We start from the raw sequence: 24456 nt of genomic DNA, 5'->3' as shown, positions 1-24456 counted from the left end.
ACTTCATAATTATTAGTTTACACCATGGTACGGCATCAGGCAAAGATTATAATTTCTATATCATCTGGCACTTTGACATCTTTTCTGGAGTTACAGTGCTAGAATTTGTAGAATCACTTCACCAAGTATTAGTACTCACATCAAATATTTATAGCTGTTAGCGTTGAATGAGAGCCAGTCGTATATACAAAAATAATGTTTTTATCAATATGTCGCAACCAAAATAAAAATAAACTGATAGCGTTTTTGCGAAAAAAAAGGTTTAGAACTTTATTTAATTTTATAGCAAGAAATCGTCAAAATCGTCGAAATATATTTTTGAGGTTTCCTCTTGGGAACGTCAAGATTTTGAAGTACTTTTTCAAACATTATGAATACCCTAATTTCATTGGTCCAAATTTTTGAAGTTTATTGATGCAGTAAATTGAAACATTATCAATGAATGATTATTGTTCCTAATGTTACATACATTATTAAACAAAAAAAAATTAAATATTAAAATTGCTAAGCTATAAAATTTATATATAATAATCATTTATAATCGGTTGTTAAAATACCAGATTTATCTGAAAATATTATTATGTTGGTGTTTTTATTGCAAAAAATATCGTCAAGGCAAAATAAATTTATACTATAGCAACACATACGATTTTTTTGTTCATTCTATTTCGTTCTCATACTGCTACAGAATTATTCAATGGAAGGAACATTCACTCAGTGACTCATTCAATTCAGTCTATCGCGTACCACCGGCTGTTGTAGTCGACTGCTAAGGGTCACTACGAATCGCCGGCTTTTTAGTATCTCGGTTAAATTGACTGAATTGAACTATTGTGCTTCTGACTGTAATTCAGATATTTCCCGTTAAATAACGAACTTTGCGTAGTGGTGGTACACACGATCATCACAGTTTCATATTTCAATAGAAATCACTTTGAGGTACAGTATACGCAGTACGGTGCAGTTTGCAATAATTTCTTTCTCCCTGATCAGACAAATGAACAGTCCACGTGTAGTGCATACGTGGTAACTTCATCTTCGACTGTCGATAGCTAAAAAATTAATAAAAATTTATAATTAGAAATTCCTTTACACATAGCTAGTTGATCTCGTACCCTCTCGGATGAGCATTTCCCAGGCGACGGTTACGTATTATTTTACAATAACAACTGCGTAGTTTTTTAAGTATTCATTTACTAGATAAATAAAAACAAAATCAACATATATTTATAATAAATACCTTTGAAAGTATAAAAAAAACCTTATCGAGCCTGGGAGCTTTGCTTTTCCTTAATTTCCAATTTCAGAATATTAAGGTAAAATCCATTTGTTTTTGTTTAATCTCTTACGCATTTAATATGTATAATTTATATGATAAAGCTATAGTATAAATATTGTATTTAACATCAAAATTAAATGCTATATGAAGTTAATGGACGGTTTTAAGGAAATTATATTAACAATAATAAAATAATTGCTAAATTTATTTCATATTGGATACGTTAATTTGTTTGTAATTAAAGAATAAGCTTTTAGTTTCTACCTTTATAAATAATTCTCATACTAGCAGGTGATTAATAGATATAGTGGATTTGCATTGTAATAGAAGAAGAAGAAATTTTGTTTTAACACCAACCAAAATTATCTCAGTTTTATGACATAATAACTCAAAAATGAACACTACCTAAAACAAATTAATTATAGAAGTTGTCAAGTTGATCCCATATTCTTTTAAAAACTGTCTTGAACTCTGATATCAATGGTTTGTAGGCCAAGGTGACAATGTTTATAAGTAGCTTTAACTTAATACTTAGTAATACACAAACAAATATCTTCATAACTGTGTCATGTAACTTTAAACATAGACATGTACCACCACCATAACCTACCATCAATTTCTATTCTATAGCATATTTTTATTAACCTACTGCGATAACCAGCGTGTGATAAGATATTAGTCGTTAATAATTCTAATAAATGATCTTCATCAGGTATGGAGTGGGAAGGGCCGCCCAAGCAAGGCTTGTACGACCCCCAGAACGAGCACGAGGCATGTGGTGTTGGTTTTGTGGTTGCTATTGATGGCAAACGTTCTCATAAAGTAAGTAACTTTATTTGTTACATCATGCTAAATTGACATTAAAGTATACAAACATTTCCATAAAGAAGAGCTTATCAAGACTCACCCTTAGAAATGAATAGAATCTATTCTGTTCTGATGAGCCTAGTAAAAGTTTCTTAAAAGCCTTCATTTTAATCTGTCGAAGGTCAAAGTCAAGGTCAAATACTTTAAGTACACCAAGATTCAAGGAATACTTTAATTAGTTATTAAAGTTTCACATATCATGCTGATAATAGGAACTATTTCATATTATAATGAGCTACCACAAAGAAATATTGTATTGTACTCATTTTGTGTTGTAAGAATTATTTAGTTTTTGTCTAATTATGTGATCGGTCTGCAATAAATGATATTCCATAATATATTATTTATGTCAAACTAATCCATTCATTTGTCTCTGTTGACATAATTTGCAAATTATTGCATCATGCCAATTCTAAAACATGTAAATAATTAAGGATAAGTTAATTATCATTTTCTGATTATTACTACATGTATTTTTGTATGTTTTTGGCCTTATTAACTAAATTGAAGAATATACAATAAGTTATATTTTAGGAGTACCAGTAGACATGTGCTCAATATTATAGACCATTTGGTATAAGACCTTATAGTTACTACACACATCATATTATTCCAACTGTTAATAAATTCAAAGACAACTTATTTGCCTATAAAGATATAGTTTTCTTGTACGACATTCTAATTAGAGTCTAGTTCTACGTTATGTTATTAGCATGTGTATTTGACATTGAAATAACAACATTGGTGGCGTCGTGGCGACGACATACTGATAATGAAATATTATTACAAGTGGTCATAACATTTCATATTTGTTATATTTAACCTGGATGACGTATAACATGGACACAGTCTGCTTCTTACATCCAGGGATATATCATTTGGATTGGAATTGTTGTAAATTGATTACAAACCAAAATAGCCTTCGTTTGGTCATTTGGACTATTTCAAACTCTTTATTATCTTAGTTAAAAAGTAAAACACGTAATCATTATGAAATAGTTTCGGTTTATTTATCTTGAATATATATGACCATTTAACTGTTCATTGGTATTATCGTATTTATTATCTCATTTTATTTTTATATATTTTTGTTAAAAAACATACATGCGTAACTTGGCTCTGTAAAGAAACACCTTCGAACGTCTTTTGTCTCTAGATCGTCCGCGATGCTGAAACTCTTGCAAAACGTATGGAGCATCGAGGCGCGTGCGCATGCGACAACGATACCGGAGACGGCGCTGGAGTACTGACTGCTATCCCGCATCAATACTATTGCGCTCAGCTTAGGTAAGTAATTGTTATAAAATACGACTGTGATAAATTAAATGAAGACGATTTACAGCAACATTTTTACAAAGATGTTTTAACGATCTTGAATTTCATATAAAACTGAAATTAACACTTAAAACCGTAACGATTATATTAGCAAAAACTAATCGATTATTGATGGGGTAGTAAAACAAACATTTTGAATAAAAGGCCTTGAGGTTTTTCATTTCACGCGATAATTCGTTCGTGTTTCGCATCAAAATCAAAGCTAATCAAAAATAAATTGTACTAATTGACGGATGTAGTTGATGTAAAACTCAATACTCATAGTGCACCAATCATATTGTGGTGTGAAAATTATATCTCATGTAGAAAACACTGGCCGATTGCCAATTAAAGGCAACAATGGGATCACTTTACTTGGCATTCTGCCAATGCTTGACGGAAATCGATTCGTCAGCTGCAGTCTGAAGAAGGCATTGAATTGGATTAAAGGTCATGACTTCAAACCATAGTGCCCAATAAGGCCTATTTTTTATTTATAATTTTTAATGGCATTTGATAGAGTTCTTGCTATTGAATAAATAGTTGAACATCAGTACTAATATTATAGGTGCGTAAGTAACTCTGTTGTTACCTCTTTCTTAAACTGCTGAACCGATTTAGATGAAATTTAGTATGGAGGTAGTTTGAGTGCGGGGAAAGCACTAAAGGTTATTTTTATTCACACTTCGAGAGGGTAAAATCGGAATTGTTGGTTGTACCATAGCCAAAGTTTCATAAATTGCGCGCCTGTAAAACTGCAGGTTTAGCTTGAAACTTATATAATTAATCCTTTTAATTCACCGTTAAAAGAAATACAGAATTGCGTGTCGTATAATCTTAAGTACCTATCTTATTTAATTAAGGTCTGCAAACGCCAGCTCTTTTTAATTGGAATTAATTTTAATTTGGTATTAAATTATATTTAGTCAAACCAGAGATTAAGGACGTCAAAATGGAGATCAAACCATATATAATCTTATATATTGTTTTATGCTAGCATTATTCTTGCGTATCTGTTTTGAGTTAATTAGTTATATTAATTCACATTATTATTATCATTAATCGCAAAGTCTTAGAAATAAATTGCACTTTGTAATTCAATGCAAATAGTTCTTTGAGTATTATAAGATTTATAATATTTTATTTAATCAGTTGGTTATAAAACACGTTCAATATAATAAAACAATAATTTAATATTCCTACACTTAATGTATACGGTATTAGTATCAGCTACGCCGTTCTGTAATCAGATGATGTAGTTAGCCGTGGCTTGCGGTTTACCAAATGTATATTATACATGTCGTTATCACGTGTATAAATAAGCATTATGTTTTTATATAAGCAAATAAATATATATCCTCCTTGTTTATAATACCTTTATTTTACATACAAATAACTTTATTCAACATAGACGTATTATATTTTCTTATTTGTATTAATATTTGTAATTATTATTATTCGACTATCATCGCATTAAAATTGTTTTAAAGAAAAAAACTCACAGCGAAGTGATCATCTGATTAATAATTAATATAATATTATTATTATTTGTTTGGTTTTCTGCCAACCGAATTATTTAATAAGCTAACGTATGATTAATTTGTGCTATGATTGTATACTTTTAAATATCAATAATGACATGTTAAACACCACCATAACCTCAGTATATTTGACAAGCATTATAATCGGATGCTTGTAGCGTATCATAGATCCGCTCAGTTTTATCCGGTTTCCGCCGGTAAAAGTAATTTTAAGAAGCGTTATCTGATAATCTGACAAAGTATGAGTAATCAAGAAATTTTGCACATAAAATCATGTGCTAATAAGTTAGTGACGGTATGTAACTGAAAATAGGTTAGAAAAATCGAGTATATAAAGATTTTATGTTAAGTAACATTAAATGAATTTGGCTCAAGGAATATATTAATGTTAAAATAACATAGAGCAATGGATATTTTATGTAAAAATAAATATATTTTTTTATTTTTTATTTACGAGTATATATCATTTTTTTATTCGTTGATTAAATAACATCCACCAACTTTTACCACCATTCGTACAATTTATAAAATGACAAACATTGCAAAATGATAGTAACTGAAATTTTAACCGACAATTTTTTAATTGAACATACATGTCCTAAATATTTTATGTTAAGATCACCGATAGCTCACACTGCTATCTTATCGTAATCACCTTTTAAGCACTAATAATAGCCTTTTAAGGGGGTAAAATTAATGCAAACAAATTAATCATGAGATGTAGGATTCTTATAAACAATTCGTAGTCCTTGAAAACAAGTAAAGCTGATAATATTATATTTTAGACTAATTAGTGCTAATAAGGAGGTTTGTTTAACGATAGTTTTTGTAGAATTATTTTCAATTGTGTAATCGTATGTATCTGCTAATTTATTGACTGGTAGGAACGAGTTTTGTATATTAAATGAACGCCTCGCTGTACTTATTGTATATTTTATTTCTATGGGAAATCACTTCGTATCTCACTCATAAATTTTGTAATAATTCATAAAAATGATTCGTATTTCTTTAATGTCTGTAATTACTATGAGAATAACACAAATCACTTACTGAAATTATACGTTCATCTTTTGTAGCGAGTTTCGGAATATATCCAGTACTTAGCATGCAAATGCAAGTTTTTAATTCGGTGCTTTAAGTATTCATTTACATAAGTAATATTTACATAATATGTGGAATATGTTCCAAACCTTCTCCTCAAAGGGAGAGGAGGCCTTTAGCCCAGCAGTGGAAATTTACAGGCTGTTGTTGTTGTATGTACATAATAATTACTTAAAAATATTAACAGTGAAGTAGGTTTTCAATTTGTATTCTGGTCTAAGTGCTTGTTTATTTCTTTAATATGAATACAAAGTTGAAAATGGTCGTAAGAATAGGCTCGTAATATTTGATCAAAGTTCAGTTGATGAAACTCGAATCGGAACACTCGCCCCTGCTCAATCAAAACGATTGTCGTCTGACCCACTGTGTGCCACTGTAAGTAGATAATAGCAATGGTAATAATGTATTGCGACTCGTGACTACGCAGTTGACTGATTAACCGATCGCTCTTCATTTTGACTATGCAGTTGTATAAAAATAGACGTCGGTACATCTGTTTAAGATATAACCAATCACTATTTAGATTCTATATAGGAAATAAATGTTTGCGAACAAATATTTCTTTTCAATATTGTTTTTATATTATTCAATTATTGTAACTAGCGACTATGTGACGCTATAGCATATCAACTTCAATACAGCTCAACTGATCGCTGACAATTGATCTACGAGTACATACGAAATTAATTTTACACGTCTCCGAAGTAAACTTTGAGAATTTATTGGTCAGAATATGTGGTAGATAAATATGTAGCCAAAATCGTTTATATATTATGTTTATCATAAGACGACACTTATTATTTTGGACGTTAGTATCTCAGACGTGTTTAAGAAAGTATGTTAATGTATGAACATTAATCAATCAATATATTGATTGATTTTTATTATCACGTTACTGGCCGCTAATCGTGGCTCAATTATTTATTTTAACGTTTGAGTAATTCTTTTTTTTTAAATTGTAATAATTTCCTTATCATCATCAATCCAAAGAAAGATTAGATTTACATACCTGAGTATAGCAAAATAATTATATTAATTATTTCATAATTAAAAAGTTTAACATAATCATAATAATCTCCTCTAAAACAATAAGAATATTTTATTATGATGTTGTAAAATATGCTTTAGTATTAAATACGTTTTCTGCCGCGTATTGCTTGCTTACATTACCATCAGTAACCCTGTCCATATCGTGCTCGTTTAATTACCTATTTCTCAGCTACTAATTGAGTTTGCATTTACAATCTATACATTAATTGAAGGACGCGTATTAATACCAATATTAGTAGTATTTATAAGTCCTTAGGGTATTCAATACGCATTCTCTACTAAATATAGGTACTCTTGTTTTGTCTCTGGTATCTTTGGGATTGAAGATGTAGGTACTCTATTTTTATTTGATATTTGAAACTGACGATATTCTTATTCTAAATTCAGCTCACGATACTCATTCGTGTAAGATTGTATAATTGTACTTTCAACTTATCATCGAAATGTATCTTTGCACTTACCCATTCCATCTTTAAAAATGAAATTTCCTTAGTATTTTCTTATTAAGAATCAAAAATTTTCTGTGTATGGGCATCATAACACTTGATAACTATGTAATCAAAATTAACAAACATATTGTTATATTATTATTGTTTTTGTAACTTATATTCTCAGAGTCAATAGTAAATGTTCTATCTTAAGTATTAACGGCTTGCTGCTACGTTTGCTATCAGCGACATCCGTAACAATATGATTCAAGGTCTCTTTTTCTAAAGTATTAGATATTCATCTACATAATATATATGAAAATCTATTTCAATAGTTAATATACATATTTAACAACAATACGTATGATAATCTGGATATTGGACAAAGCGAACACTCAGATCCTTAGTAGTTTTCTATTATCACCAGATTTTTTTCTAACAAATTAGTCCAGTTATTACGTCGGAAAAAAGTCAAAAAAATGAAATTGAAACTAACAAGTTCATTTTTTATTAATTGTAGAGCACAAAAAAAGCTACAAAAAAGGTTCTCGTAAGAATTTTAGAATCTCATCGGATAGCCGAGTTTTTAGCCGACAAAACAGATTATACCCCTCTTTTCAAGATGGTGGCCTTAGCGTCCCCCGAAATCTTGGTCGAATAATTATAAGTTAAGCTTTTCTAGGTATCCTCTGCATTTTCATTTTCGAATGTATTTCATTTTAGAATGTGAGAAATCGCAGTATGCTATTTTACCGAGCACGAAATCCATTGTAATCAACGACAATGTTTCATTCATACAGACTTATTATAAACAAGCAATTAATGATAACGGGAGAACAAATATTATATCTAAGTTTCATTTTAAGAAGAACATCAGTTTTCAACATAAGATTGAATACTATTTATATTCTATACTAGATTGTGATTTATGATCGTACATCCATTTTAGTTAAGTGCATAACGTTTATGTGGAAAGATTTTGTGCCAAAACTATATATTGCAGATGTGAATTAGACTGAAAAATACTTACAAGAAAACTACATCCCAGCTCATTCAATTAGTTCTTATTTTATCAAACGCTCTCTGTCTATAAAGAATCTAGCCAGAAGCATGAACGATAAACGTTTTTGTTTCGAAGATCTTTTTTGTACAACTTATTGGAGCTATAGAAAATATTCTTTGCTATACTTTGTTAGCTATTGAATGAACATTTATACGATTCCAGATAAACAAAGTGACATGACATTACAACCTCTGCAGGAGACATAATGAAAATTAGCTAGATGAACATTCATTCTTAAAAGTGTGTCCCAAAAATTAAGTTTTGACATTAGTTTTTAATATTAATCGATATTCAATCTGCGATGCGATGATTTTTCTTTATTGCCAAATTAAAAACATATTATTAAAAAATATAAAAGATAATATTTGATCAGTCCTTTCGGCTATGTCCGTAAGTTTTATAACAAATAACGCTTCCAAGGGTATCTTCGAGTAATATGGTATTAAAAAAATGCTGAATAAAATAACACCCCATCTTATTGCCTCCACGAGTTCATTATCTCATAGTAGTAGGTTCATTTTTCATCTAGAGGATTGGAATTGCTATTCAAGGGGAAATAAATGCATTCTTGTCATCACCACTAAGTCATTATATACGTAGTACTTATTTTAATGTATATTATAAACATTTATTTTCGAAGTTATTTTGTTATATTAATTGTATTCTTTTTAAATATAAACAAATATGTAAGATTTAATTTTACATTACATACATTACATTTATAAATCAATTTACTTCTTACTACAAGTTTTTGAAGTATTACAACTGGGTTTTATATTTGTTACTTTTTATGGCAACTCTTAATTCCTGGAAAAAATAATAAAAATTATTATAAGGGCAATAATGTTATGTATTAACGTAATCAAGCTCCCCAAAAAGATAATGCACTAAAAAACGTTTAGACTTCGAAGAACTGTAAAAGTACACTAGTACTAAATGTAATCATAGTATAAAATATATCGATATGAATAAATACAATAATGTCTAAATTGACAGTATTTTAAGTATATCGATAAATATTTGTTTAAACTTGTAATCTAAACGATAAGTAAATTAACTTAAGATACTCCTAATCATACTTATTATCGCTAAGAGCTGTATTCACAGATAGTGTGAAGTGGGGACGAGATGAAACGTAATCAACTACTCTAGATATTAACAGCTATACAAAAGCCGGAACAAAATAATATTCAATAGCCTATATGAATTCGAAGATATGTATATTTACAATTCTATACCATTGTTAGTACTAATGTAATTTCTATAGTTGCACGTAAGACGCAACTATAGTCCCTGCGGAATCTTTCAGGAAATGTAACAGTAATTGTTTTGAATTATAAATTGTTATCTGGTAAGCATTGATAATCTAATTCCAATACTGATTGTTTATTATGTTTTAATTGTTATATAAATACATCCAAGAAATAGACCAGAAAGGATGATTCAGTTCGTGATAGGATTATTTATGAGTATAGGTACATTATATATAACACAAAAATCCAGAAACGCGCAATTATTTGCCAAAGACTAAAAATATTGTAAAAATAAAAGCAATTTCAATCTCATTAATGGACATGCGTGCTATCGCCTTTTATATGTTAAATGATGAATAAAAGATAAATATACTTATGGCTCAAAAAATAATAATATTCTGTATTGAAGTAAGATATTTAGATATTTTCCAAAAAATGTTGTGTATTTCTAAAGTACGTGTACTCTCGAAATCCATAAAAAAATCCGATAAAATACAATGTTAGAACATTCATGGGAGATTGTTGACAAGGCAACATCGATACAATACAAAAGCTGAGCCACGGATACACACACCGAGCTACTATTAATATTAGCATACATAATGGAATCGAAATATTGTAATGATGGATTAAATCTATGTTTGTTTTTGTATTCGTTCATAACACTCCAAGCTTCAGGTTCAAACCGACTCGTGTCTGAGATACGAGTGTGCAAACAATGTTATTTGTTGTTTCTCTCAGATACTTTTGCCTTAGCGTTGTGAAAACTAGTTATGAACAGATTAATACTGGGTTATATTATTTATTTACTGAACGTCAAGAACATGCAATGCACGCTTGTCACGTCAATAGTCTAATTTTAAAGCGGGTGGAACTGGAACGCAGATCGTAATATAAAGTAATATTGGAACGCGGCTCTTTGACGCGACTTACAATAGAGTGAACTCGCAGAAATCGTCACGTAAGGATACCTTTCCTTTTCATTCTCATTTTTGCTGTCTCTTTCTTAACGGTTTTATATTATATATATTTCATTTTTTTCGTTCTAATTCACGCATGATTTATAATTATAATTTTATTTCTTGTCATTGAATTATTTTCAATTATTACTTTCGCTTTTATAAAAGAGTATAGTTAAGGTATTTTATGGAAATTAAATTCTACTTTGTTACATAAGTCATTAATTGCCTTTTCAAGTTACAAAGACCTTTACTAAGGACTCGTTTAAATGGGCACCTTATTTGATTATTCGATTTTTAGTCGTTAGACACAACGTAATACTCAAAGAATGGTTTATCACTACGCGTTCGTTCAGGAAATCATGTGCAGACGTTGTTCTGGTGTAACTCGATTATACAGACTTTGATCACAGGGGAAATAAGATTGTTTAAAAAAAAAACGAAATACGTGAGATTGTTATGTAGAAATAATTTAAAGAGTTAACAGAACAAGTGTTATTTCAATAACATGGTACATCAAATTAATATTAATTACTAGTACTCTGGTTTTTCTTCGTGTCTCTATAAGATTTATTTGATCCTGAAAGAAATAAAGTAGGTACGTAAGTACGTATTACATACTACATAATTACGAATTAGTTCTTTTTTCAAAATTAACTTTGATGTCAAATAAATCCAATTTACTTGAGAGCGTCGAAGTGTACGTTTTTTGCGGCATAAGCGGCCGTATCGTTTTTTTATGTCAACTTAAGAGTTTTAATGTTCACAGTTTCAAGCGACATTGGACCTGAGTATATCGTTTTAATCGATAGGCGTTCCCAAGATTTTGACAGAAGATCAGACGGACAGCAAAATGATCCTATAGGGTTTCCGTTATTCCTTTAGAGGTACGGAACCCTAAAAGATAGAATTCTGTAAAGAAATAATATTATCCTAAAACACTAGCTTATGTAATTATACAAAATGCATTACTAGCGTGTAATAGCGTGTGAATAGTCAAATACTCTACTTAGTATACTACCCTCTGCAAGATTTGGTAGATACAAATGTATTCGGTTTTTAATTTAACCGACCAGCGACCTGTTTAATTTTAAAGCTTGAATGTAAGAAAACATATAGGTATTGATGCCGAATTTTATGGATTTTGCGGTCATGCGTAACAAAAACGACCCTGAACTAGAATTTATTTATCATTCTAGTATAAACTCCATCTAACGTTTACGAAGATTGTTAAAGTAGATGCAATGACTTGTTCATAATATTGATTGTTTCATTACATTGTCAAGGTCGAAAAACACAAGTAGGCACTTTATTTGTACGATCTTTACCAGATTACATACAATTTCTACTAATTCCTTATTATTTATACTAGCATCGGTTTGAATGTTCATGGCTATAAAATATTATTGCCGTGTGCCTTGTTATAATTTTGTAGTAAGTTTTTATAATTTTTAGACATTCGAATTGGTAATTGATATGATTATCTTATTTTATTAATAATTTCCATCATCACGATTTTTAATATTTCCTTAGAGTAGTTTATTTTTTGATTAAACAACATGCGTCAATGAATAGTTCGCTCATCAGATGACAACACTTGTTCAAATAGTAAACAGTATAAGATAAGCTTAATTATCAAATAATGATTATAACCATTTTTAATTGATGACTAGACATTTTTAACAAATGACTACGATTAAAATAAATCTCTATTATAGAGTAACCGATCTCCATAGTCTATATTTCATGTAATGTAGTGCAATTATGTAGTACAGTACATGCAATTTGTAGGACATCTTTTATTTTTATTTTGAATTATTTTATTAAGATAACTAAGGGGAAGCTAACTTACTTGACTACAAACTAACGTGTGTTTCGTTTGAGTTACATTTCACGTCTTTGTACAATGTTTAGAGAAAAATTAAAAATATTATTGGTAATTTACTTTAGACAAAGAATTACATCCTCCTCCCAGAAAATAATTTAAAGCGATTTGAAGTATCTAATAGAAATATTGTCTGTCTCGTAATTATTTATATACTTAATAATGCAACACCAAGGGAACCATTAGCTTTATGGTTTGTGATGTGAAGCATAAATTACGATGCAAACCCTCTGTCGCCAAATCGATCTGTGTGAAACGAGACGCTGTGTTCCACATTCCTGTGAATCCCCTTCTTTCTTGAATAGCATTTTGTAGGCATGGTCATGCATCGGTAACAATCGAATAAGGGTAGGCTTAGATCCACGATATAATTAGTAAGTGTCAACATAAATCGCTTCGAAGCAATATAATATCTCAGGAATTTTTAGAACAATTTTATATCTATAGCTATATCCATGCCAAGATTCATCACTCAAAGATTGTCGCGTCATATGTGCACAGACGGGCAGTCATATGTTATAATTTATAAGTTATGATAATGATTTGGTTTTTTTTTTTTAATATAGTCTATGTAACACAAATTCGTTCTTGATGTTAAATTATTACCGTCAATAAAATAAGTAATGTTACGCCTATAAATAACTTCTATTTAAAGGAAAATATGTAATATCATAATTAAGTTACCAGAAATACATTTATCCCGTTGTACTTTTGCATGAAATCAATTGTCGCCCATTAGCTTCAATCGTACTAACATAATATGCATTTTATATACAAATGAGATCAGAGAAACAGCTGCGTTGTAATTTATGATTATTAGTGTAGGGAGCCGTGTAAAGATAATATATATAGATTAGAGATATTGCGTGATAAGGACCAAGCTTACACGCGGCGGATTCGTGGGAGATCAGAGATAATATTTTTTGGCCAATATACTTATTGTAGGTATATTACGGTCACGTTCATAGAGCCTGTTTATATTTTACAAGAATTGTTTTAAATATGTACATCTAAATACATGCAACCTAATGCTTGTTGTGTTGCACATACTATATGGAATTATTACATCGTTTTGAATAAAAAAAATTCAATATATTTTTTTAAATTATGACATACATTCTTATGACTGTTTTAATCAAGTCGTTACTATAATATTTATTTTAATTAATTATACTCTATGTAAATACATTAGTATAAATCACGCACGAATATAAGTGCAATTTATTTGCTCAGACACATCCAAACATTCTAATTTATAATAGTATTAAGGTATTATATGATTATTTACAAAGCTGCCGTAACGACGATTATAATTAATAAATTTCAATCAATAAGCAATCATTCAATCAATACATTATCGATATCTTATCGCGTATCGTCAATGTATTGATGGAATTACAAACTTTATTGCAAATAAATTATTACTTATCTCGTCTTGCGATTATCGACAAACGATATCCGCAGATGATGATTAAGATAACGTCAATAAACAAAAGATTTTTCATATTGCACTTTGAAGTGAAAACGATCATTATAATATGGAAAAGTCAATTGTAATAAATAATATGTTAATTTCGGTTTCTCAATAAACTGTATCCCTACAGATAAGATTCAAGGTCATTCAACTCATACTTTATAATTAAAGTTTAATGGATAGTAGGCTGTTATTATGTCCATTTTTCATAAATAATACCAATCTATATTTTATATTAACCGTACGTAAGCCATAAATATAAATAAACATACCTATATATGCTAAGTATATATTATATTATTTTATAAATAAATTATTATGTCAATGTATATCATAATAAACGTAAACGCAATGTCATGTATATATTAAATAAAATATATTGAGTACGAACGAGATAAGTCAGTTGTAACGTAATATAATAATACAAGGGTGCAATAAAGATAAAATTGTTACGAACACGAGGCATGCACGTGATTTCGATTCGTTACAGAGACTAATGCAATCAATAAAGCCTAGGAGGTATCGCTCTTCATTAGGTTTTATATGCGACGTTGTAAGTGCAACGGTGCAAATTGTCCTACATTATTTAATAAGACTTGGAATCAATTTGCTTACGTCAGGAATGGGTACATATTGGTACTGTTGCACTATGTAGATTTTTGTATAAATATAAATGCAAGCATTTATTTCTAACTTTTCTTATTATCGTTGATAGTTTGACGATGATCGAAACTTTTAGTTTAGTATGCATAGAATAAAAAACATATGATGTAAATTTCGTCAATAATTTAACAACCTAACAGCGTTGATGTTAACAAGTAGACATAGTGTCTGGAAGCATTTTGTACTACCCATAAATGGTAGATGATACCTTTTGACGCTTCCACTTAGAATCGTATAATTTCTCATTATAGGATCCATTACATAAGATACGAATAGAAGACTAATACTAATATGACATATAAGACAACTACAAAATAAAATTAATGCGATATTATTAAGTTTTAGGTTGGTTAACTTTCTTCGTTGGTATTTGCGACCCACACTGATGCGTACATGAATCATTGCTCGTTATGCATCACAGCCAAATCTTATCATGCTTACGCTATGAAATATTACCGGCAAATGCCCGTGTGAGGAATTCATTCGTCCGCCAATACGATGCCTATGTGTTATATATGCACAATTTTCGTCGTGTGTACTAAAATTTTTCATGTTTTATTATACGTATCTATAATAATATATAATATAACTTGCTTGTTTGCAATTAGAAACGATCTGCTATTTTTTTTAATAAAAATGTAATTACTCGTAAAATAAATTAGAACGTTTGTATTCAAGACTTGTTTTACAAATATAGATAATTATATAGAAGAATCCAAATATTTTCAAATTCCGAAAATCAAAAGTTTGATTTTAGACTTCGAAACGTAAGACGCTTTAATGGACAGTTCGATATTTAAAATAGGGCTTTTATTTTAATATGATTTTAAAATTAGTCAAAAACCAAACCACGTAATGGATTTTATTAGAGCCCCTAAAATATAATATAAAAATATAGGCGAAATAAATATCATATTATACGTTTTATCAAGGGAAATGGAATAGTTCCTATGAGATAATGACATCATACATGACATTCTCATACTTCATTATGATACGAACGGGTGAAATTTAGATTTAATAAGTACACTGACTATAAAATATTAAGTATATTAATTTTATATTATTTATGTAAGTATTTCAAAATTGGTTTGATTCCTAATTTATTTATGAAACATGTATCAAAATATGTTCACAGTACAAAATTAGATTCTCCGATAACACACTGCATATCATAATCTATTGAGTGGCTTAGAAGGAAAAAAACAGTGATACAGATAGAATCAGAGAGCGATTTTGTTTTATACTATTACAAACCTGAACAACAATATTCAGTATTTCTCTTTGGCGGCACAATATAAGATGAGTTCGAGACATGTGAATTACCTGTTCTGCTTTCCGAATTAAAAAATAATAATAAATGATATAAATAAATAAATGTTGAAAATAAATTTCAAAATTCCCCAATTTTAACTCCTTAAAATCCTTTAATTTCTCTAAATTATTAGTTTTAACGACTGACCTTTATAGATAAACTCAAGCCTAAAATAAGCTTGAATGATGAATTTCCAAAACGCTTTACTGGGGATATCTTGCCTTCCGTAAAAGTACGGACTTCCTTGCAAACATTTCGATATACATTTTCTAATATCGGAAATGACGAATCATCTAATTTTGTTAATATTAACAAAATTATCTTCCCTCATGAAAACCTTTTAGAAGATAAATGTTGTTAAACGTTCTGTTTAAGCTACACGTTGTATGTTATTTAGTCGTTTTCAACCGACTTCAAAAAGTAGGAGGTTATCAATGCGTCTGTATTTTTTTTTTTTTTTTTTTTATGTTTGTTACCTCATAACTTTTTACTGGGTGGACCGATTTTGATATTTTTTTTTTCTTTGAAAAGTTGTGCTTCCCGTGGGGTCCCATTTTAATTTTATTTATTTTCGATGATGGTATCCGTATGAAAATGACATAAGTCTTAAATTTGCATTATGTATATGCGCGACAAATAGGTGAATAACTGAAAATCACGTTAACCAATTTTGATAATTCTTTTTTTATTATAAAATATATACTTCAAGGGTAGTTTGGTGAAAGTTTGGTAAGGTTCTGAGCATAGGATCCATGACAAAGTAACGGAACGGAAGTGAACAGAACAATTCTGAGGAGCACGTTAGCGATACTCGGTCGAAACTTATTATAGGTTATTTGGATATTTGAGTCACCTTCCGTTATGTGGTTATGTTTATGTAATTATCATAGTCGAATATTATAATCAACTAGCTACCCACCCCGGCTTCGCACGGGTGCAATACTGATACTATAAATATACTACAGAATTTGTTTATTTACGACATCACATCGCTAACTTCTAAAATTATCAGTGTTTCTTTACTATATTGTTCATGTATTATATACACTAATTTTCCCCTTGAATCACACTATATATTAAAATGAACCGCATTAAAATCCGCTATCACCGGCTCCAAATATAACAATAACTATAACTACGTTATATAAACGTAAATCGACTTTTAAGTAGTCTAATATTTTTAATTTCATTTTACGTAGGAGGACTCTAAAAAATATGTTGAATACGCAATTATTTTTAATACTTTTTAGTGCATATTCATTTGTTTTAAAATAGAGTTTTGTTTGAAGTCGGTTTTTCTTTTTGTTAAAATTTTATTTATAATATCTTCTTAAGTAGGTTTTGGTATTATTTTATTCCAAATTAAGGAGTTTAAAAAAAACGCAATAATTGAGGTTTTTACATTCTTTTGTAATAATTTTTTTGTTACCTTCATTGTTTTGTATAATTATAATTAAATCGCTAATCATATATTTATAATAAGTCGACTGCAGGTATTTTAACAGTTTATCTTTGAGGTCTTTGAACTATATAAATCACGTGAACGTAAAATGGAGTAATATTTATGTTAATTAAAACAAACCGTGTCTATTTGTGAGAATTGCTTTACTCAACTCTGACCTTTGGCTAAGATCGTCAGCTATTTCAGTACTGGCGCTTTATATCTGTCCACGACTCAACGGTTTGTGGGTGTATGAAAACTGAATGTTGCTATAAAAAAATATACAACCTTAAAATAATATCTTTGAGAAAATAATCTAATCTACTGTAATGCAAGTCAATATTTTTTCAAAAATAGTTTTATATACTCTACCTGTGGACTTCTTATGAGTTTTTTTTGCGTGTTTATATTTAGCTACACAATAACGTGTCAATGAACTTGAAAAATCAAATGTCTTTTTAAAATATATATTTTTTATGTAATGGACGTTTATAAGTGTGCAAATAATAAACTACTTCGACATATTAATACATAGGTATTATTCAATATCAAATGTTTCAAATAAAAAATAGGTAGCTTATCAGTCTAAACAAGTTTCCATGAATTATTAATTCGTTTGCCGTCCACTAAGTTCAGCGGCCGCCGCGTACGGTAGCTGTAAATGTCCCGATTCGTCCGCTATATTGGCACCTCTCCAGCGCAGCATTCCTCGTGTCATAGTAAACATAGATAGCACCATGTGCTCTACCATGTGATGGTGGTCAGACTTAAAGACGAACGCTCTTGTTATTGTCAGTTGTCACGTTCTTGCTTTCCATTAAAATGAATCTAAAAGCTTTTGGTCTTGTATGGTAATTACTATTAGAAATATAAGTTGTTCTGTAATATCGACTTGTTTAAACATTAATTAAAAATAGAAACAACATTTCATATAATAGTAATTGGAATTCAAAAAATTTTATATATCATAAGTTCCCATAGATAGGAATGATGTTGTTACAATATATGTTTATTTTAATAAATATTGCTATCTCTTTTGTATAAATATTTTAATGTTTGTTCGTTTGATAACATTATCAATACTATATCAATTGGGTAGACATTTCTGAATTTTACTTGTAAGAATGTGAAATGACTACATATATAGCAATCTTATACATAAATATTTAGATACTTATTGTACATTTGATATTCACCGAATCCATTCTCTGGAATGCGGGTTGGGGAATAGAGAATCAGTGATCAGGTCCGTCCAATATTGTGAGAGTAGTCGGCCAATATCGTATATTAATTTTATGAAATAAGTAGACGATACAGACTAGAAATTAGAATAAAACTTTGATAAATTAATTTGCCAACGCCTTTATCATCACATTTATATTTCTCATTAGCTTACACTTATTATTATTACTATTTACTATTGCTATTATATTATAAATAGCTCTTTAAGAATATTTATGAACTTATTATGAATTTTAATTCATTAAAATTAAAAAAGGATATATCACATATATGTTCAAATCATGATGTTATATCTAATGTAGGTGGCAACATAAACAAATACATTTACAACCACATCCACTAGATGCATTAACGAATATTAGCTATACAGGCGTAACCTCGAAACCTAAAAGAAAATGTACCAAACTAGACTGAATAAAAAGATAAAGCTATCGCTTGTTCGTAATTTTAATTTCGCCAAAAATCTGCAAGAAATTTAGTAGGTATTTTTATGCCAATTTAAGTGCATACATTCGTATTATTAAGAATTAAATACCTAAGCCCGGTACGAAAAATAAAGAATGCCAACTTGATGCCTTTTTTTACCTATATGTCAGTCATGGACAAATATGAATGTGTATCTCGCCCATAGGTGATTGGACTCTCGAAGTCGGCCCTTTAGATATTAATATTAAACTTATATATCAGCATGAGACACTCATTGACGAAACACTCCCAAACGTTAAACAGATTATTAGATAATGTTTAGCAATGATAAAATGTAGAGTCTTGAATATAAAAGCTTGGACGGTCTTATGAGTATGCAAAAAAAAAACTTTTTTGTAAATGCTATTTACAATCAGCAAAATTGACAGGGCTAAAAGAATCGCTGTCTTTTTTATCCCACACATGTTACACAGGTAGCAATATATTTAATTAAATATTTTGTCGCAAGAACAGCGAATAAAAACTTGCGAATACTTAGCGAATACTTCTTTACTTCGAATTATTTTACGTTAGACATTATACCTCCAGTATTTTGAACCATTTTATGACATAAACTCTCAATGTCATAAAAATATAAGACTAAAAAGAATTGACACATATATTTATATATAAACTTGTGTTCATGAATCATAATGTTAAACTACGGATACTGCATCTCAAGAAATTAGTCAATTTGTATTAACGACTGCAGACTGCGCAGTATTGTCTGAGATAAGACGCTAACAATTTCCGTGTAAATATTCGCATTCATAAGAAACTGATAATAATCGGTTGTAGTTTGTCCGTCTTGTCATATTACAATTTATTTCTTACATATGCTAATATAAAGATATTTATAATCTCATAGTATTGATAGAAACTCTAAAAGGGAACCAAAATATTTATTACATTATTTTACAATTACGTTACAATCTCTCCATTAATCTTTTAAAATCGGTTCATAGATGTATCTGCACTTTATTTGGTGCGGGTAGGCAAATACAGCATAAGAGTATTTATTTAAAAAAATGTCGGATTACGGTTTAACAGCTAGTTAATACTTGAGGATTGACAAATTAAACAGTCGAAAAAGCTAATATTACTTTCTGTGGTTGTGTGATCCTGCAACATTAAAATAATATCTGTTGAAAATATATAGGTAATACTTGTAAACTTGTTTGAGTTAAATGTAAATCTAATTTTTTGGTCAGTGTAGAACCTGCATAAGTACATGACAATTGCAATAACAATGATAACAAAACAATAAAAAAATCAAGTATTATTAAATTAAATAATAAAGTTTCGTTATTTCAAGAAAACCTGCATTAAAAATCCATACATATTTCAGCGATAATATAATGAACAAAAAAAAATAACAATTTAGGTAACTATTAATAAATTTATTATAAAGGTCGCTCCGTCTCCACCGGGTTAATAACCGTTATTAATTATGTTACATCACCTTAATAATATTTAGTCATTTTCACATGATTGAAACGATAATCGTATTGCTTGAATTGATAATATATAATTCAGAGCTAGTAGAGATAATACAGTAAATAGAGAATAAGCCTGTTCCTCGTGCTCGAAATTAGAGACCGTTGTTCGGCAGTATCCCACTGCTGGACTGATGAATGCCATGACTGATGTAATACCATTACTTGATGTGAATTCGAAAATGAAGATTGCTCAATTTCGCTCGGCAAAACAACAAATAACCTTTCATTATCTCCATTGACGTCATAACTTCTGCGATGTTTTTTTCCATTGCGAGCAACTGCTGAGTTCATTTTTTTTTTTCTTTATTTAATTTTGAATATAATAAATAACTTTCCTTACAATACCAATTTCCTTATATTGCGAATTTCTGCTAATTGAAGAAAAAATTCATTCGTTTCTTAACAATCATTATATATATCAAATTACAAGTAACTTAAGGAGGCTAAATATGTGTATATATAAAAGTTCTTTACATTATGAATAATGCTTATATTTACAACTTTATTAGATAGCGATTGCAAATAATTCTTGATAATATTATATTTTCCATCAAATAATGCCGCGTAGCGTGTGGTAAACTATTGCAAAGAACAAATTTATTTTGCACATGTAAACCCAAATTTGTGATATATATAAAGGCTGTATTTTATATCAAAACGTAATTCTTAGTCTAGACTTTGTAATCGTTTTACTATTACGTGCTATGTCACCTTGAAGACGAACCTGTGCGTGACATAGCAACTCATAAGTAGTTGGTGTCAATTGACGGCGTTCATGTAACACTGTGTAAATTTGTGTCTGATGTAGAAGATTGATGCGACATTGGTGGTTTTGCTCGCTCGTATTGGTCAATAGTGCGCTTGTTTCAGCCGTGACGTAGGCCTGCGCGCGCATCTTCCATCTCACTAATGTTACTTTGACCTTTATCCGTATGGAAGACCTGCGCTGTTTTAACTTAATACGTAATATTTCAGCTGAAAAAAGTTTTGTCATGTATTTCATATGTGCGATTGAAAGGTCGAAAATGTATTGTTTGCATAAATGCATAGCGCTAAATAATTTTGGTAGGTTTTTCTCACATAGCAAATGCGAAATTAAAAACTTGTCTTTAGTTTGTCGGAATATGAAATAAATCTAATGAGATATATGATTTGACTGAATGCAATATGCAAAATAATAATCTTATATATTTAACTGTATGAACAGCAATATCACGAAACACATGTTAAATTTTAATGCTAAGAATCTTCATATATGGTACTTATTGGTACTAAATACACTTATATACTCTTATTTCAGGAGCAGTCATCAAATTGACTTGCCAGCGTTTGGTCATTATGCCACTGGTATATTCTTCCTGGACAAGCTTCACCATCAAGACATTGAGAAGAAGTTTACCGAGCTCGCTGAGAGCCTCGGTTTGAGTGTGATTTGTTGGAGGACGGTACCAACGAACAACAACACCATTGGTAAGTCATACTTTGTTGTTAAAAAATATATATTCTAAATGTTTTAAAATTAAATAAACACGATATTAATGTCTTCTGGATATTATTATTGTTAAAATATCAATTTATTCATTTTGCATTGTAATATTTTATTGCAATAGATTCTAATATATTTTTTTGTAGAAACATCATATTTTGTTTGTATTACATAATTAATTTGAAAAAAAAAATGTTAAGGGCTACTTTCACATAAATATGTTATGTATTTAATATTAAATTATCAAACACAAGAACTAAGTGATTGCAAAAGATTAATTCTGAACTGAAAGCAGCTCTTATAGTCTTACTAAACAAATATCACTTTTATTTGTCAATCAAACGTTTCGATCATCTTCATCGAACATTTGTCCAGCTTGTGCTGTGTTTGTACGGCAGTTTGCGATTTGCGACTATCATTCCAGGTCGTACACGTAGTACCTAAGTCGGTTGGGTCGTTAACGCGGCCGAGCGGTCTTGCGATGCTTGACCATACGGTTTGTTTAATTTAAAAATCTAAAGATTTTTGCTTGAGAAACTCACATGAGATCTATAACTTGCCAAGGTTTACTGTTTATTTTAGATTTTGTTGTACTATATTGTGAGTTTATCTAGCACGATATCTTTATTTGGTAGATAAATGATTCATATGTACTTATGTACATAAGGTTGTATGTAAGTGCAAATGAATGGAATTATTGTTTCTTTTTTTATTGAGCTGACTTGTTCGGAATTTCATGGCACGGATACACATGTTTAATATTTATTTTATTTTATTAAATGAAAATTATATATATATTTTTATTAAGTGTAGTCCGTACTGTGAAATGAACATTTTTGAACAACTTGAGATTACGTATTTGGTTTCATTTAATAGAAACTACAAATATACTTTAATTAATATCTCAATCTTAGTTTTTGTTTTACGCTTCGATGGTAAAATTCGTAAATTATCATTATAACGTGTTCATAAATGCTGTTTCATAGAAGTAGATTAGTGTCTTTGAATAGAAATTAAAATGATGCATTTTATCTTACGAAGCATTTATGAAATTTATTGTGTATTATGTTTAAAAGTAACATATAATTGTCCATTTTCATTATTACCATCAGAGCGCAATTTATAATAATTTCATACTGTCATTTTGGGATACCCTTTTAGATTAAGGTTTATATTAGGGAAGACAAATGGATCAGTCAGTAATGGCCTTATTTGGCTCGCTTTCAGGTCAAGTGGCTCGTAACTCGGAGCCATATATGCGTCAAGTGTTTGTTACCGGAGATATCAGCGACGAAAACCAACTTGCACGCCAGGTAAGATTGAACATGGAAGCGAGACGCGTTACCCGGTTTAGACGATTAGACATAACTACAGCGTGTGGAAATGATTCGAGTATGAACTCGCAATCGTGGAGTGTTATTGCGATTTCAAACTCCTTCATGTGTTTTCACTAGGACCCAAAGCACTCTTGAAGCATTTTTTTCAGATCGTTGTGACGCGGCCGGGCTCGGCGGATCGACGCTCGACGTTGCAAACGTAAATTAAAACATACCCTATATACATTGCCCTTTCCTTTCGCGTATCGCGTTTTGGATAGTGTGTGGAATGGTATTGTATGGTGTTCACAGATATTCGTGCTGCGTAAACGCGCTTCCCACGAGCTTGTCGTGCCGGGGGCTCGCTTCTACATCTGCAGTTTGTCTCTGAAGACTATTGTTTATAAAGGACTTCTCACTTCAAACCAATTATGGGTATGTTTAGTAAAATAAGACACATGAAAACATTTATGGAATGTGCAGGAAAACATACTAATTCGTGTTTATTTTTTAACACAGGAATATTTCAAGGATCTGACCAACCCTGCCTTTACTACGTACCTAGCGTTAGTACACACGCGCTTCTCCACCAACACCTTCCCAAGCTGGGAACGTGCCCATCCTTTGAGGTAAACTAAATAAATTGATAACCATTATTGTGGATGGCGTCAAATTATCAATAATGTCTACATATATGAATGTGATTTTTTCTTCAGAGTTCTTGCCCACAATGGCGAAATAAATACATTACGAGGTAACGTGAATCTGATGAAAGCTCGCGAAGGTGTCATGAAGAGCGAGATATTTGGTGAAGG

The 24456-nt window shown here is 30.1% G+C and overlaps 1 protein-coding gene across 1 annotated transcript in view; it reads left to right on the top strand.

Moving 5' to 3' along the window:
• The first annotated feature begins 672 nt into the window (after positions 1-672).
• The window catches only part of LOC124530588 (glutamate synthase [NADH], amyloplastic), a 48840-nt gene continuing 25056 nt past the window's right edge, over positions 673-24456 (top strand). The window contains exons 1-8 of the mRNA XM_047104818.1: positions 673-939; positions 1992-2101; positions 3303-3433; positions 22140-22309; positions 23553-23638; positions 23954-24076; positions 24161-24270; positions 24358-24455. Of these exons, the coding sequence (XP_046960774.1) occupies positions 1994-2101; positions 3303-3433; positions 22140-22309; positions 23553-23638; positions 23954-24076; positions 24161-24270; positions 24358-24455 (826 nt within the window). The 5' untranslated portion in view covers positions 673-939; positions 1992-1993. The remainder of the gene's footprint in view (positions 940-1991; positions 2102-3302; positions 3434-22139; positions 22310-23552; positions 23639-23953; positions 24077-24160; positions 24271-24357; position 24456) is intronic.

This window comes from Vanessa cardui, chromosome 6 (genome assembly GCF_905220365.1).
Source record: "Vanessa cardui chromosome 6, ilVanCard2.1, whole genome shotgun sequence".
Classification (NCBI taxonomy): Eukaryota; Metazoa; Arthropoda; class Insecta; order Lepidoptera; family Nymphalidae; genus Vanessa; species Vanessa cardui.
This window is presented reverse-complemented; position numbering and strand designations above follow the sequence as displayed.